Source organism: Lucilia cuprina, chromosome 3 (genome assembly GCF_022045245.1).
Source record: "Lucilia cuprina isolate Lc7/37 chromosome 3, ASM2204524v1, whole genome shotgun sequence".
In the NCBI taxonomy this organism is placed as follows: Eukaryota; Metazoa; Arthropoda; class Insecta; order Diptera; family Calliphoridae; genus Lucilia; species Lucilia cuprina.
Genome location: NC_060951.1, coordinates 21,260,227 through 21,277,266, shown reverse-complemented (window position 1 = coordinate 21,277,266; position 17,040 = coordinate 21,260,227). Strand labels below are relative to the sequence as shown.

At 30.6% G+C, this 17,040-nt stretch overlaps 2 protein-coding genes across 4 annotated transcripts in view; one reads left to right on the top strand and one right to left on the bottom strand.

Annotated features, from left to right (window-relative positions):
* LOC111674981 overlaps nt 1-17,040 on the bottom strand; it is a 175,540-nt gene that overhangs the window by 19,583 nt on the left and 138,917 nt on the right. For 2 of the 3 annotated variants that reach the window (XM_046945589.1, XM_046945590.1), the window contains exon 5: nt 9,627-9,663. The exons of the other annotated variant lie outside the window; for it this stretch is intronic. The gene's annotated coding sequence lies outside the window, so the exon portion shown is untranslated. The remainder of the gene's footprint in view (nt 1-9,626; nt 9,664-17,040) is intronic. 3 annotated transcript variants of the gene reach the window in all.
* Nucleotides 12,034-17,040, top strand: part of LOC111674980 (putative GPI-anchored protein pfl2) — a 7,054-nt gene continuing 2,047 nt past the window's right edge. The window contains exons 1-2 of the mRNA XM_046947019.1: nt 12,034-15,514; nt 15,714-16,970. Coding sequence (XP_046802975.1) covers nt 12,034-15,514; nt 15,714-16,970 — 4,738 coding nt within the window. The remainder of the gene's footprint in view (nt 15,515-15,713; nt 16,971-17,040) is intronic.

Genomic DNA, 17,040 nt, shown 5'->3' with positions numbered 1-17,040 from the left:
TTTATTAAGTAAATATGAATATCAAAATGAAAACAAGAAACCGTTTCCCAAAATTCAGAATTCACTACTTGCTACATATTTGTTTACTAACAATGTAGCGTAAGAAAAAAATCCAACTGACTAAATATTATACTGTTGTGGTTGTATCACCCATCTACCACTGACACCATGGAAAAATGTATCCACAACGAGAAAAAGAAAAAAAAAACCAAACTGAAAACAAACAGCTCCAAATGTAAAATGATAATGTTATGGAGGATGGGGGTGGATAGTGAATGTGGTTAAAGATTTTTGCCAACAAACACAAGGAACTCAAATAACTACAAAATGTATAATGTTAAAATGAATGAAGTGAAGTTATCCCTGAAGATGATAAAAAATTCTGTTTTATGTTTTCCATACATTTGTCTAGGAGTGCGCGAATATTTATGGAATAAAAACTATTTCATAGTTACAATAAAATGACCACAAAAATTATATTGCTGGGGAGTAAAACAGGAAAGGGAAAATTAGCTGAACGAAAATCAAAAAGATTTGTAAGCTTTTTTTGTATTCTGTTAGTAAATGAACTAGAACTAGTTTAATGGTGAAAAAAAGAAAAACAAAAAAATTAATGTATTTTTCACAGGGAATACTTAATTCATTACTTTTTAACAAAAACTAAAGTTTTCTGATTAAAAAATAGAAAATAAATCGAGTAAAAAGACCTGTAAAATAGGGTTTTAAAAGTAATTATTACTGTGTGATATGTAGAGCAGTGAAAGGCAGATCATAAAAAAGTAGCTCTTAGACTTGTTTTGTTATTATCTTTTATACATGTAAGAGAACGCGTTGAAGAAGGAGCACAAAAGTGCTCATCTGAGAGCTCCTTGCATTTTGCTGATTTAAACGGTATTAGCGTTTATGGAAGACCAATAATATAACATTTACGTGTAATTTTTTTAATTAAGCCATTTAAAAACATTTATTCTAAGGATTAATAATCAAAAGACAAATTACATCTCTCTTATAAATTCTTTTTCATATGAATAAAGTTTTCATTACAACTTCAAATACTAAAAGATGAATATTGTAAAAAACCTTAGTAATCTTACATACTACATATGGACCATTATTCTGTGGTATGAACACAATGTTAGAAAAAAACTAAAACAATCGATGGAAACTATTTTACATTTCTATTTTATTATATCTGTAAGTACTCGTGAGTATTTTTCCATTTATTTGTTTTAACTCTGTATCAATTTCGGTTATTTCCTTTAGTTTCAGTTGAATTTTTGCTTTTTGTTGGATTATTTTTCGGTATTTGTTTCATTTATAAAATTGGAAATAGTTTAGTAGAAACGTGGATCAATGATGCATTTGTTGGTTCGGAGGAGATTATCAAACAAATTGCTTCATTTATTTATTTCACTCGCTTATTCTTTCAATCATTCATTGTGTGTCACACAACTGTTTTCAATACGATTTTTATGTTTGTGAATTTGTATGTCTTTTATTTTTGTAAATTGCTGTATTTGTGTTGATGCAACAATAACATTAATGTTGCTGTTACTCTGCTGCCACCTCGTTTGCCTTCAATGAATTGTGAGAAATTCTTTTTATACCCTACAACACTTGGGTTTGTGCTAATGTTTGTAACGCACAATAATATTGGTCCTTTACCCACCTTGAATTAAATCAATCGGATCAGAATTTTCTGAGTCGATTTAGCTATGTCCGTCCATGTAAACCTTGTAATCAAACTACAATTTGCAATTTTGATTTGGTACATGTCCCAGGGACGAAGGCTATTAAAAATGGTTAAGATCGCTGCATTATTTCATATAGCATGAACTTTATACTTACAGGGCCTCATTTGACAATATCCCCTATAAAAAGCCCCCCTTCAAAATTTGACTTAAACGTCCACAATGGTGGGCCTCGCCCGACTATAATTTCATACTTGTTATTTTTATTTTTTTGTTTTTCGCCAAAATAAAGTTATTTGGTGCTTGCAACGCTGGTTCGCTAGTTGGGATTTTCGAAAACTGTGTGTATGCAAGTAAGTATGAATATGCCTTTGAAGGTGGCTTTAGTTCATGGATATTTTTATATGTTTATGTATGTTGTATGTGTATTTATGTTGCATAAATGTAAAATGCTTAAAGCTACTGGAAAAATCCTCATGCAATATTAAAGTCATGTAGATATATTCGCAATTGCTTTTTGGTTTTTGGAACTTATTCAAATATTGATTGTTAAATAAAACCGGAAATGAATTGGCAGAACACAACAAAGAGGAGAAAGTTCAAAAAAGAAATATATAGAAAATTGGAATTAAAATAGACGATTACAATATAAATTACATACTCATGATAAAATATAGAAAAAACACACACACATACAAGCTGTTATTGTAATCTTCGTTCAATACTTGAACAAATTGAAATTTGATTAAAGTTTAATATAAACGATTGCAAAAGTAAATAAAACTTGGATCCGATTGATTTGAAATCATTCCAAGTTTTTCATATTCAAATAAATTTATTTATATAGCATCTTTTTCAAAAAACATAAATATATTAAATGTTTGTACAAATAACAGCTATGTTTTTGTCATATTTTCTTTGTAGTTGTTGTTTATTTGAAGAAATTCCCTAAATATTAAGTCTAGACTTTTCTACAGCAGCAGTTTTTGTGGTTTACTTTCATATATAAAATATGGTAAACGGATGCAAAAGAAAAAAACATTATAATTCCCATTATGTAATTTTTATTTGTTTAATGTTGTTGTTATTGCTTTATGTTGTACGTTAGTCTTGTTAAATTAAGGAAACCCCCAAAAGAATAAACACATCTCACACAAATGAACCTAAAAGCAGGAAAAAATGAAAAATAAAAGTAAGAGAAAAAAAACTTAAAAAATATGTGCAACAAAGCGTTAAATTAAATTGCATTTTCCGGACACTAAGGGTGTTTGTTGCTCATAAATTACACATAATGTGCATCACACAAAAATACACACTTTGCTTTCGTGCAACTCAACAAAAAGGATTAAAGCTTTCCTTGAACTCTGCAACAAAAACTCGGAAAAAGTAAACAAAAAACAGCATAAGAGAAGGAATTATATTTTTAATTGAGTTGAAATATTTAAATTAAAATACAATTTGTTGCTAAAGTAGACATGCCCTCATTGTTAAGATCCTTGGGAATGCAAAATTAACGCAATTAAGTAAATGTTATTAAAATGTTTTATATAAAAGAGGTGTTTGGACAAATATTTGTTAAAATAGAAATTAAAGACTAAATTTTATTGTAATGCAGATTTTTAAATTATTAATTTTGTTTTTCTGCGTTGATGTTTATCGAGTAATTATCTCAGAACTCTTTATGAAATATTTTTCATAACTAATAAAAGTGAATCTCCCATAAAACTGTATGCAGTATTTTGTTTTCATTTTAAGAAGAAACAAAACATTTCATTTTTCTCGTTTCAATTCATTTCATTTTAAAAGAAGTAAGAAAATTGAGTCGGGCATGGCCGATTATATTACACCATACACCAGTTATAAGTATACATACATACTTATAACAAATGATTGAAATTTATAAATTTTCTATGCAAGGAATATGAATAAAAGACATAAACACCTCAACAAATTACCTTTGTATCCTTTGATCCAGTTCAGAAAATATTAACGGCAGGTAAAATAAAACATCTCTCGTAGAAAGAATTCAATTCAATTTCTTTCGGCCATATTAAGTTTAAATTTTTTAGGCCACTTTAATATACATGTATTTGAGCCATTATTGATAAAAAATTTTTTCAATACAAAAAATTTATTAATGTTGAATTTCATCGCAACACAATTGTTTTTAAACGAATTGTGTTATTGAAGTAATTTTCTGAAAAAAGCTTGGAACAAAGCTCGCATGGTCATTAAGACTGGCTTAGAACGTGGTTGTGCCTGAGTAGGTTACAATTATAAGTTACAATGGGTAAGGTGTAGGATCTATATACAAACACATATACATATGTATATGTTGGTGCGTTACAAATATCAGCATGAATACGTAGCATCCCGCTATAGTGATTTAAGGTATAATGAATAATTTTAGCATGTGACTGTTTTTTCAGTTTTTTAAATCAAAATCTTTTAAGAAATAAGTGCTCGATAAGCAAAGTATACAACGGCATATGTACATGCTTATTTTGTTTAAGTGCAAAATTAATCAAAAACTTTTTTCATGATTCCTTTTTGTTTTGCTGATGATTGTGAGCTAGCAGTGATGCTAATATGTATTGCTATGTATGTATTTAAACTAAAATAACAACGTACGTTTACTTAAAACTCTAAAATTGCATACAGGTTTACAACGAAATTTTTTTCTACTATTGCTTTGGCTTCTTTGCAAAAAAAAAAAAAAAGATAAAATTTGTAATTATTAAAAGGAAAATTTTAACACAAAACATAGTTTTTTCGGAAAATTGAATCGAAGACGTTTAAAAACAATTTCAAGCATATTACTATCTTGTTTTTGATACGTTCACAGTACGCCACGTATCGACACCCTGTTGATGCGGATATCATTGCCCGCCATAAAATACAACAAAGGGAAATAAATGTTCAAACAAACATTGAATAAAAATTAATACCATTATTATTGTCCCAATCATTTTAATAATTTTTGATTTTAAAATGTTTATTATCAAAAAATATTAAAATGATTGCTGTAAAAATGTGCAATCATAATAGTAGTGCGAAAATATGTTTAATATTAAATGAACAAAATATACGACGTACACACATACATATATATCCTTTGATAAAATTTAAAATTTTCCCAACCAAAGAAACGAAAGAATGGACATGATGAACACTTTCCCAAGCAATCCACTTAAAACAACGAACGATTCTTTCTACTTTTAAAATAAAACAAGAACAGCAGCAGCAACAATGACAACATTGTAAATCATGAAGAGTAAGTAACTTTTTGAATTTATTTTTTATTTTTATTTTCTGGTTGTTGATTTTATTTATTGGTTACACGTGCTGCATTCAGATTATTATAGTATGTTCTTTATCATTAAATTTTTTTCAAGTTTTTCATTTTGCTTATACTCTTGTCTTGTTTCTTTAAATTTGTCTTCCTCTTAAATTTTATTTCACTTTGTTTTTTATTTAATTTTTACTACAAATTACATATAGCATATCCACACGAACATGGTACATAATAGGAAAAAAGCAATACTAGTGTTGTAAAATTAAGTAGAACATTTTGCAACGATTTCGTGCGAATACTTTGATGCAACAATAACAGCGGCGACGAACCAAAAATGTTTACGCCGTCAGGTTCTCTAAGATTATTATTATTTCAAAGTACACATTGGAAATATTATTGGAATTTTCTTGTTGACAAAATCTATGATTTTTTATACTAGGGTTTTGATTAAAAATGTTTGTTATAAAATACTGTAGCTTTGGGTATTATTCTTTTGCGCTAATGCTTGCAACACCCAAAATATTGGTCTTACGCCCAGAAAAGTATCAGTTTAGAATAAATTCCTTATTTAACTCCTTAAACATTGCCTCAGGTCGAAATCGAACCCGCCACCTCCAGTATTCTACACTAACCTACCGGAGGCCACACAAATTTTATATTATTTTTGTAAGTTAAAGAAAAAACAAATTTACTTCCTGTCCCTATGTGTACTGTATAATAATCTGAAAAAATATCTGAATGCCTATATACATATTTATATACTTTTAAAGCTTCTTTTATCCTACAATTTCGTATATTTTTGTTTATGACTCAGTTTTTCATATAAATTCTTCTTATTGATGAATGCAGATAATACACACACATGTATGTTGATTGTACATGAATGTTTGTGAATTTAAAATTTGGATAAAAACAGGAAATTTTAACATAATTTGTTCATCATTCTGTATTTTCATATATGTTTTTATGTCCTACAATGCGCTTAAAAGAAGCCGTTAATTATATGACACTTTCCCGGCTTAAGGAGGAAACTTTTAAAGTACACTTTGGTATTGTTTGCTTTCAAGATGAAAATTAGTTTAAATTTTAAAGCAGTGAAGCTCAACAACATACTACAATAGACTTCCATAGTTTTATTTGTGTTGGTTAAGCAGCAAAGAATATAATTCAACTGAAAATAAAAGTGTATTAATAAAATGACTTCATACTATAGAGTATATGCTAACTATCAAATATTTATTAACAGGGCAAGGATTTCTATGCAAATGCATGTTTGTAGTCAGTAATTCAAAATAACTATTAACTAGTTTTCTTTTTGAATCAAAGATATTGCTACAAAATGGCAACGATTTGTTGTTTCATATTTTTGCATAAATTTTGCATATTTCCTTCATTTTTATAGTATATTTTTCTAATTTTCTTAAACAAATTGTTTTGTTTTCTCTGTATTTTATATTTTAACAACAAATTTGGTATTTACATATTTAGATATTTTTTAAATAAATATCAACAAATTTCGATTTAATAAAAAAATACAAGATTCTATGAAATTCAATTTTACATAGTTTTATTTAATTTTTAAAACCATTGAGTTTGTGCTGCTAAATGTAATGTCCAAAATGTTGGTCCTTAAAGTATCGGTTCAGTATCGATATCTGAGTCTGTCCTTGTTGTCCTCTTTGTTTTTACATCTCTCTCACGTCCATAATTCACATAAAAACATTACCATACGATAAAATTCAGAAAAATATAATTTATACAAAAATACATTCATTCATTCATTCCACATTCAAAATTTAAATATATACTATTTAAATACAAAAATTCGTTAATCTGGAAACCTAATAGAACTAAATTCTTCAAATATTACACAAATTACTTTAATATTCATCTAAACATTCTGGAGAAAAAAGGGCGGACCTTCATCTGGAAAGCTTGAAAAATTCGTATATCTAAGAAACTATTGGAACTAGTATTTTCAAATTTTGCATGAAGAACTTTGACATTCAAGTGAACATTTAGAAAATAAAGGCCGGACTTTCAAAGAGGATCTTGACACTACATATGTGAATTAAAAACAAAATTTCGTATATCTTAAAAACTGTTAGATAATTCAAATTTTTCATAGATAGGTAGAAATTGGCGATGGATAGAAATTGGCAAACTTGCATTAATTTGCTTAGCAACTCTCATATGTAACACATTAATAATCATGAATACTATTGTAGTTAGAATTTTTTAGAGGTTAAAAAAATATTGTGTATCCTAAGGCATTAGAATATAAATTATTTTTAAAGAATAAAATATATTGTCATCAAATGAAATTTTAATAAATTGCATGATTTAATAACTAGATAAATTATTTTTTTGATTATTATGTATTTATTTTCGATTGGGGTAATAAAGCACACCGGGTATTAGCTAGTATAAACTATATAAAAACTATAGACTGTTCTCTACCATCCTCATACATTAATTCGGTTTTCTTTGTTGTATTTCTTTGTATTTGTATTTTCTAAATTGATGATCAGCAACTGATTTGATTTTGTTTTTCAAGTTGAGAGCAAATCAACATCAAATGCTCATTTAAAGAAGAAGAAGAAATGAACCTACAGTGTAGGTGTGCCAACGTAGCGTCAGCAGAATTTTTTTACCCTACCCTATCACGCGTGCTTTGTAATCTTAATATTGAGCTCCTCTGTTTTAAAGGATTAACTAAATATGGAAAATTTTTATGTAAAAGTCAAATTGTTATTAAAAAAATTATTATTTATGAATGTTCCGAAGTTTATACTGCAAAATCTACAATTTGTCTTTATTTTACATAAATTTCTTGCCATTTAAGTAAAACGTTTCTAATTTTTTAAAAGTTGAATCTGATCGACTTGAACTAATTTTCAATTTTCTTGTTTTTGTTTAGTTCTTTTTTCATTCTTTTTTCATTCTTTTTTCTCTACCTAAAACTTTTGTCATTCATTGATGCCATTGTTTGGTTATTTCCTTTTCTATATGTTGTATGTACATCTCTGTATATACATACATACTTCCAAAACAAATTCTTGAATACAAAAATTTTGTTCACATCTATTTCTTTTATTTTTGCACTTTTTTAAGTTTATTCTTTTTATTGGTTTTTATTGTCGGCAAGTCTTGGGTTCCTTAAGTTTTTGTTATTCTTCACTTTATTTTTCTACAAAAACTAACATTCTCCATTATAATATTTTTGTTTTTTGTCCAATATAGTCACCTCATAAATTAAACGTACAAACAATTGGACATTTACAGTTTTGGAAGCTATTTTAGGGTCGTTTAAAATCGATTTATTATTTTTAAAAACAAATTTTATGTGAGTTTTTTTTTTTAAGATTAAATTTTTCAGATTACCAAATATCTTCACCTGAAATGCAACTAACCAAAAATTCAAAATCGCTTTTATCGTTGATTTTTATACAAATATTGGATCACACAAAAAATTTGATTCTTCCAGCAAATGATAGCGATTTTATTCGCAAAAAACAAAAGGTCCTATCTACAAAAAACTTTACATATTAAAGTATATGAGTCCAATTTATCTATTTGTATAAACACTTTTGTCTACTATCATAACAACTGATAGGTTTCACTATTAAACAATAAATAAAAATAAATTGCGCTGATATAAATTATCTATTTAAATAGTTTATCTCATAAAGGATCAATAAAGTTATTGATGGCTTATTGTAGATCTTTTGTATGGAAAATGAATTTAATAAATCAAAAATATCCTTTAAGAATATTGGTTATTCTTTTGATGTTTACAATAATTACTTTAGAGCTTTTGCTAAACTACGATTTTCTTATTTATGCGGGTCTTGTATTTAATGAGCAATATAAAAATGTTTGTTTAATTTTGTGTGTAACTATATAATATGGCATCACAAATATATGTATGTATTTCGACAAACATATGATTTCTTTGTTTAACTCATATAAAGTTGAATTCTTTATTTTTATTGTTCGCTGTTCGCCTTTATTCTTTTATCGCTTCCTCGTGCAAGTTTTTATTTAATTCTTATTGTTCCTCTCATCTCAATTTCCTGATTTCTTTATTATTTTTGTTGTATGTCGCTTCTTCAATTAGTTGCCTTCAGAGCCATTCTTGAGTGGGGATAAATTAAATACTAATTTATATTTGTTCAATAATTTCCATGCACTTATTTTTAATTTCTCCAGTGATTGCTGTTTGTACTATTTATTCATTCAATAATTGGAACAGACAATTGTTCACTCATTCATTTTTCCAATTATTAAGGGTGTGACGCAAGTTTTTTTGTTTTAGAAATTATTAAAAACATTAGTGAATTATTGGGGTATTCATATAATTACATCCCTTCCTTGAATAATGAAGCCTTCTCAGTCTCTCTATATAGATAATTCTATGTTTATGTAATAAACGAATCAGTATTTAGAAGAATTTGCTTCAGATGATGTTCCTCATTTAAAAAATTTAGAAAAATATCAAAATATTTAAAACTTGTCCATTAAATGAAAGAAAAACTTAATTTCAAACCATTCCTGATTCACATATTGCAGAAAAAAATTTTCGTACTACTACTTCCTTTCATACAAATTGTTATAATTTTTCTTTTTTTAATACTTACATTTTATAGTTGCATTCATTTCCTCTAGAGATACTTACTAAAAAGAAAAAAAAAAACGGAAAAGGGAAAAACATTTAATAAGTGCTGACATCAATCGAAATAGTTTTAAATTTGCATCATCAATTTGCAACAAAAAAAATAAGAATAAGTTTTTTAAGACAACAAAATCTACAAAAATAATATAGTGATTTAATATTTATTTATTTATTGTTATTATAGACAACATTAAGCATCTGCTGGCTGGTTGGCATTTAAGAAGCCATTCTATTCTAGAAGATTTTAAAAATGTCTTAAGTGTTACAAACGAGTCAATGATTATAAACTACAAGAAAAAGTGTTATCTTTAAGGATTTTCATATTTGGCAGTTAAATCTAAGTTTAGGTTAGGTTAAGTTGATAAGAGGATGTATACTACATCAAATCCGAAGAAATGCACCTAGGTCACTATCGGGCCCGTTGTGTGCTCCTGAATGAATTATTTTTCAGTGTTCAGAAACTCAGTTTCCTGAACTCTGAATTCTTAAGAATCATCGAATCAGTGTCAGGAATGCTATTTCCGGAATAACTTCCAAGATACTTGAATATAACTTCGATGAATACCTGGCAGTGGCAAAGAAAGTGCTCCAGAGTTTCACTGTCCTCTCCACATGCTCTACATACTCATCTATTTAGTTAAAGCTTTTCTACAATCCAATACGGTCTTAGATTTAGTTCTATAACCTGATTCCTTCTGGCTGTCGGTAAATATATTAAGCGCTATGTTTATACTAATCCAATTTAAACATTCCGTTATTGCTCGTACTTCTGCCTGGAAGCTTGTGTTATGATTTGGAAAACGGTGGTATATTTCTGTTTCTGGGGTTTCAATATACTTTAAAACAAGTAACAAACAATAGTCGCAAATGATTGATGATATGACTACTTCAGCTAGGAGGATATGTTTACAATGTTGCCAAATTCACCACAGAAGTAAGGGGTTTCCTTATACAATAGCATTTTAAGTCATTATTTAAATAATGGGAATAATATTTTTGTCATTGTTGACGAATTTTCACTCTTTTACATTTAGTGTTGTCATGCCATTCATACTTCCTATGAACAAAAATCAAAGAAGAAAGCATAATAAACTATAAAATACAAAAACAAATAATTCTATCTGTATTTCTACTCTTTTGTAAGTACTTGCTATTATCGCCTGCAAATAGGAATTTTAGTAAGTTGTTTTGTTTCTAGGAAATTGTTCTATTATTATTTAGTTAAAAAATATTCGAAACAAAATTCGAAAACAATATGTCAGTCTTTACTAGAGGTAGAGGTACAAAAAATCGTAGAATAATATTGTAAATCATATAAATATATCATAATATTGAAATATAAAAGTTAAGAATAATTTTTCTGTAACGATTAACTTACTTACGCAGATATTTATTTCGAACACATACAAAGATGTAAAATAAAACACTTTTAAATGCAATAAACAAATTTTTATTCGTAAAACGTGACTCAGTTAATTTGTAATTATTTGAAATTGTATCACATTTTATAAAATTCTACATTTATTAACAAAACCAACAAATTGTCTGGATAAGATGCGTATTAACTGACTTAATATATTTCACAATAAACTTGACCCGATTTTGTACTATTGAAAAAGTAAATAGCAACTGCACAAGAACTTATTAAATTAAGCACAACATTAAAAACACTTGCAGAAAACTGAAATAAGTATATACAATAACAAGCAAAACTACAATATTTTATTAAAATTTCAAATATTATTTTTTTCTTAACATGCAAAAAAAATAGTTTCATCATTTAATACGTATTGTTCTGTTTCCCACAGAACCCCTAAGCATTGCGCATAAACGTTTTGTACATCGCTGTATGAACAAATAGCAAACAAATAAACTAACACATTATAATTATGTAGGCGGTAATAAAAATTAGTTAATTAATTACGTAATCAATATTTACAATTTCTATTAAACCGAATATGACATTCTCTCACAAGTTAGTAGTGCAATAACAATAAGTATAAAAATAGCAGAAATACTCGTAGTATTAAATTACAATTTACAAATGCGACTAAAATAAAACTAACTCTAAATCAAAATATAAATATTTGCACATATTTTATACGATTAGTACTAAAATTTTAAATAATTTCCTTTTGTCAATCGGAAGCTATTAAAAAGACTAAACTTTGTACTCAGACCTCCAGTAGTCGACGTGTTCTTTACAAAACGACATCATTAATAAATAAAAGTAATTTTAATTTTCTAAAAAAAGTTAAATTCAAATTTATTCAGCTAATTTGCCCAAAAAAATAAATGGATAAAATTATTTAAAATATTAAGAAATTTGTCATGACGAACTTGTTATTTAAAAAACAGTTCTATTAATATAAATGATGCAAAGATTTTTACTTCTGTTTAGTGCACTAGTAGTAGTGACTACATCGTTAACTTATTACGGAAAACCATATATACGCATACGTCAAGGTGACAAACCAAATCAATTAATAATCAACATTCGACATCCTTGTACCAATGAATCGCGAATTAAGATACATGAAAAATGTACAACAACACCGAAACCTAAAGAAGATAAATGTTATGATGAGTTTGGTGATCTTAAAGGAGGTAGTGAGACTACAGCTACATTTGTATCTCAAAGCACTGAAAGTGAGAGGATAACCGAAAGGTCCACTACACAATCTGAAGACCTTTTGAGTACACCGTTACAAACCACTTTGACCCCAAATATTACTACATCAGATTGTCAAGACTCCACAGCATGCAACAATGGCTGCGAAAGTTCGGAAAACTGCAAAATATCTCCAGATAGCCAAGAAAAAGACTGCAGCGAGTCCAGTAGCTGCGATTTATCCGAGAGTATAAAAAAGGACTGTAAAAATTCTGAAAGTTGCAGCTCATCTTCGGAAAGTGAAGACAAAGACTGCAGTAAAACAAAACAATGTAACTCGTCATCAGCAAGCAAATCACAAATTTGTACAGAGTCAAAAAGTTGCGACACTTCGACAGGAAGCAAAGAAACAGAGTGTAAATCTTCAGAAAGTTGCGCCACCTCTTCTGAAAGTAAAGACAAAGACTGTGAACTTTCAAAAAGTTGTGGCGAATCATCCGAAAGTAAGGAACCAGACAGCAAAGAAAGCATCTGCGGCGACACCACTAGTTGTAACATTTCAACCGAAAGTAAGTCGCACGAATGCATAATGTCAAAAAGTTGCGATTCCTCATCAGAAATAGAAGAACCAGAATGCAATTCATCACGGAACTGTCATAGTTCATCAGAAGGTAATGAAAATTCCTGTGATAAATCGAAATCATGCGACAGCCAGGAAAAAGAATGTGACCCGTCGACGGAAAGTAAAGAACATAGCTGTAATTACAACTCTACAGTAAAAACACCCACTGCAACTACAACGGAACTTAAATTTACCGGACAAACAACAAGGGAATCAACGGAACTGTCAACTATAACCTCACTCACCACAATTCCCCAGGCAACTGACCAAGTTGATGCAAAAACTACTGGCTCTGGAATTTCTACGACAAAGAAATTTACAGAAATGTCTTCTACTGAAGCACCCTTGACTACAATTCCACAGAAAACTGGCTCAAGTGATGTTGAAACTACTAGATCTGGAATGTCTACGACAGAGGAGTTTACAGAAGAGCTGTCAACTGAAACACCTCTAACGACAATTCCACAGACAACACTATCAAGAGATAACGAAACTACTGAATCTAAAGTATATACGACAGCGAAATTTACAGAAGAATTTTCCACTGAAGCAATTTTGACAATAATTCCACAGACAACAGGCACAAGTGATATAGAAACTACTAAGTCTGGACTGTCTACGACAGAAGAATTTGAAGAAGAGTTGTCAACTGAAACACCTTCGACCACAATTCCACAGACAACTGGCTCAGGTGATGTAGAAACTACCAGATCTGGAATATCTACGATAGAAGAATTATCAACTGAAACACATTTGACCAGAATTCCACAGACAAATGGCTCAGGTGATGTAGAAACTACTATATCTGGAATGTCTACGACAGAAGAGTTGTCATCTCAAACAACTTTGACCAGAATTGCACAGACAACTGGCTTTAGTGATGTAGAAACTGCAAGACCTGGAATGTCTACTACAGAAATATCTATAGAAGAAACTACTATATCTGAAATGTCTACGTCAGAGGAGTTGTCAACTGAAACACCTTTGACCAGAATTCCACAGACAACTGGCCCAGGTGATGTAGAAACTACTATATCTGGAATGTTTACTACAGAAGAGTTATCAACTCAAACACTTTTAACAACAATTCCACAGACAACTGGCCCAGGCGATGTAGAAACTACAATTACTGGGATGTCTTCGAAAGAAATATCTTCAAAAGAGTTGTCAACTGAAACACATTTGACCACAATTCCACCGACACATGGCTCAGATGATGTAGAAACTACTACATCTGGAGTGTCTACGACAGAAAAATCTACAAAAGAGTTTACAAATGAAACACCTCTAATAACAATTCCACAGACAACTGGCTCCAAAGATGTAGAAACTACCACCTTTGGAATGTCTACAGCAGAGGAATCCTCAGAAGAGTTGTCAACTAAAACAGCATTGACCACAATTCCACAGGCAACTGGCCCAGGTGATATAGAAACTACTATATCTAGGATGTCTACGACAGAAGAGTTGTCAGCTGAAACACCTTTGACAACAATTGCACAGACAAATGGCTTTGGTGATGTGAAAACTACCAGTCCTGGAATGTCTACTACAGAAATATCTACAGAAGAAACTACAATATCTGGAATGTCTACGATAGAAGAGTTGTCACCTGAAACACCTTTGACAACAATTGCACAGACAAATGGCTTTGGTGATGTGGAAACGACCAGTCCTGGAATGTCTACTTCAGAAATATCTACAAAAGAAACTACTATATCTGGAATGTCTACGTCAGAGGAGTTGTCAACTAAAACACCTTTGACTAGAATTCCACAGACAACTGGCTTTGGTGATGAAGAAACTAGAAGATCTGGAATGTCTACGACAGAGAAATATTCAGAAGAGTTGTCAACTGAAACGCCTTTGACCACAATTCTAAAGACAACTGGCTCTGGTGATAAAGAAACTACAAGATCTGGAACGTCTACGACAGAAGAATATTCAGAAGAGTTGTCAACTGAAACGCCTTTAACAACAATTCCACAGACAACAGAAGAACTGTCAACTCAAACACCTTTGACCAGAATTCCAGAGACACCTGGCCCAGGCGATGTAGAAACTACAATATCTGGGATGTCTTCGACAGAAATATCTTCAGAAGAGTTGTCAACTGAAACACATTTGACCACAATTCCACCGACACATGGCTCAGGTGATGTAGAAACTACTCTATCTGGAATATCTATGACAGAAGTGTTGTCAACTGAAACTGTTTTGACCACAATTCCACAGACAACTGGCTTTGGTGATGTAGGAACTACTATATCTGGAGTGTCTACGACAGAAAAATCTACAAAAGAGTTTACAACTGAAACACCTCTAATAACAATTAAACAGACAACTGGCTCAGAAGATGTAGAAACTACCAAATTTGAAATGTCTACAGCAGATGAATCATCAGAAGAGTTGTCAACTGAAACAGCATTGACCACAATTTCACATGCAACTGGCCCAGGTCATATAGAAACTACTATATCTAGAATGTCTACGACAGAAGAATCTTCAGAAGAGTTGTCAACTGAAACACCTTTGACCACAATTGCACAGACAACTAGTTCAGGTGATGTAGAAACTACTACATCTGGAATGTCTACGACAAAAATATCTACACAAGATTGTCAACTGAAACGCCTTTGACCACAATTGCACAGACAACTGGCTCAGGTGATAAAAAACTATTATACCTGGAATGTCTACGACAGAAAACCTACAGAAGAGTCATCAACTGTAACACCTTTGACCATAATTCCACAGACAACTGGCTCATTTGATGTAGAAAATATATCTATGACAGAAGTGGTTGTCAACTGAAACAGTTTTGACCACAATTCCACAAACAACTGGCTTTGGTAATGTAGGAACTACTATATCTGGAGTGTCTACGACAGCAAAATCTACAAAAGAGTTTACAACTGAAACACCTCTAATAACAATTAAACAGACAACTGGCTCAGAAGATGTAGAAACTACCAAATTTGGAATGTCTACAGCAGATGAATCCTCAGAAGAGTTGTCAACTGAAACAGCATTGACCACAATTTCACATGCAACTGGCCCAGGTGATATAGAAACTACTATATCTACAATGTCTACGACAGAAGAATCTTCAGAAGAGTTGTCAACTGAAACACATTTGACCACAATTCCACCGACACATGGCTCAGGTGATGTAGAAACTACTCTATCTGGAATATCTATGACAGAAGTGTTGTCAACTGAAACTGTTTTGACCACAATTCCACAGACAACTGGCTTTGGTGATGTAGGAACTACTATATCTGGAGTGTCTACGACAGAAAAATCTACAAAAGAGTTTACAACTGAAACACCTCTAATAACAATTAAACAGACAACTGGCTCAGAAGATGTAGAAACTACCAAATTTGAAATGTCTACAGCAGATGAATCATCAGAAGAGTTGTCAACTGAAACAGCATTGACCACAATTTCACATGCAACTGGCCCAGGTCATATAGAAACTACTATATCTAGAATGTCTACGACAGAAGAATCTTCAGAAGAGTTGTCAACTGAAACACCTTTGACCACAATTGCACAGACAACTAGTTCAGGTGATGTAGAAACTACTACATCTGGAATGTCTACGACAAAATTATCTACACAAGAGTTGTCAACTGAAACGCCTTTGACCACAATTGCACAGACAACTGGCTCAGGTGATAAAGAAACTATTATACCTGGAATGTCTACGACAGAAAAACCTACAGAAGAGTCATCAACTGTAACACCTTTGACCATAATTCCACAGACAACTGGCTCATTTGATGTAGAAAATATATCTATGACAGAAGTGTTGTCAACTGAAACAGTTTTGACCACAATTCCACAAACAACTGGCTTTGGTAATGTAGGAACTACTATATCTGGAGTGTCTACGACAGCAAAATCTACAAAAGAGTTTACAACTGAAACACCTCTAATAACAATTAAACAGACAACTGGCTCAGAAGATGTAGAAACTACCAAATTTGGAATGTCTACAGCAGATGAATCCTCAGAAGAGTTGTCAACTGAAACAGCATTGACCACAATTTCACATGCAACTGGCCCAGGTGATATAGAAACTACTATATCTACAATGTCTACGACAGAAGAATCTTCAGAAGAGTTGTCAACTGAAAC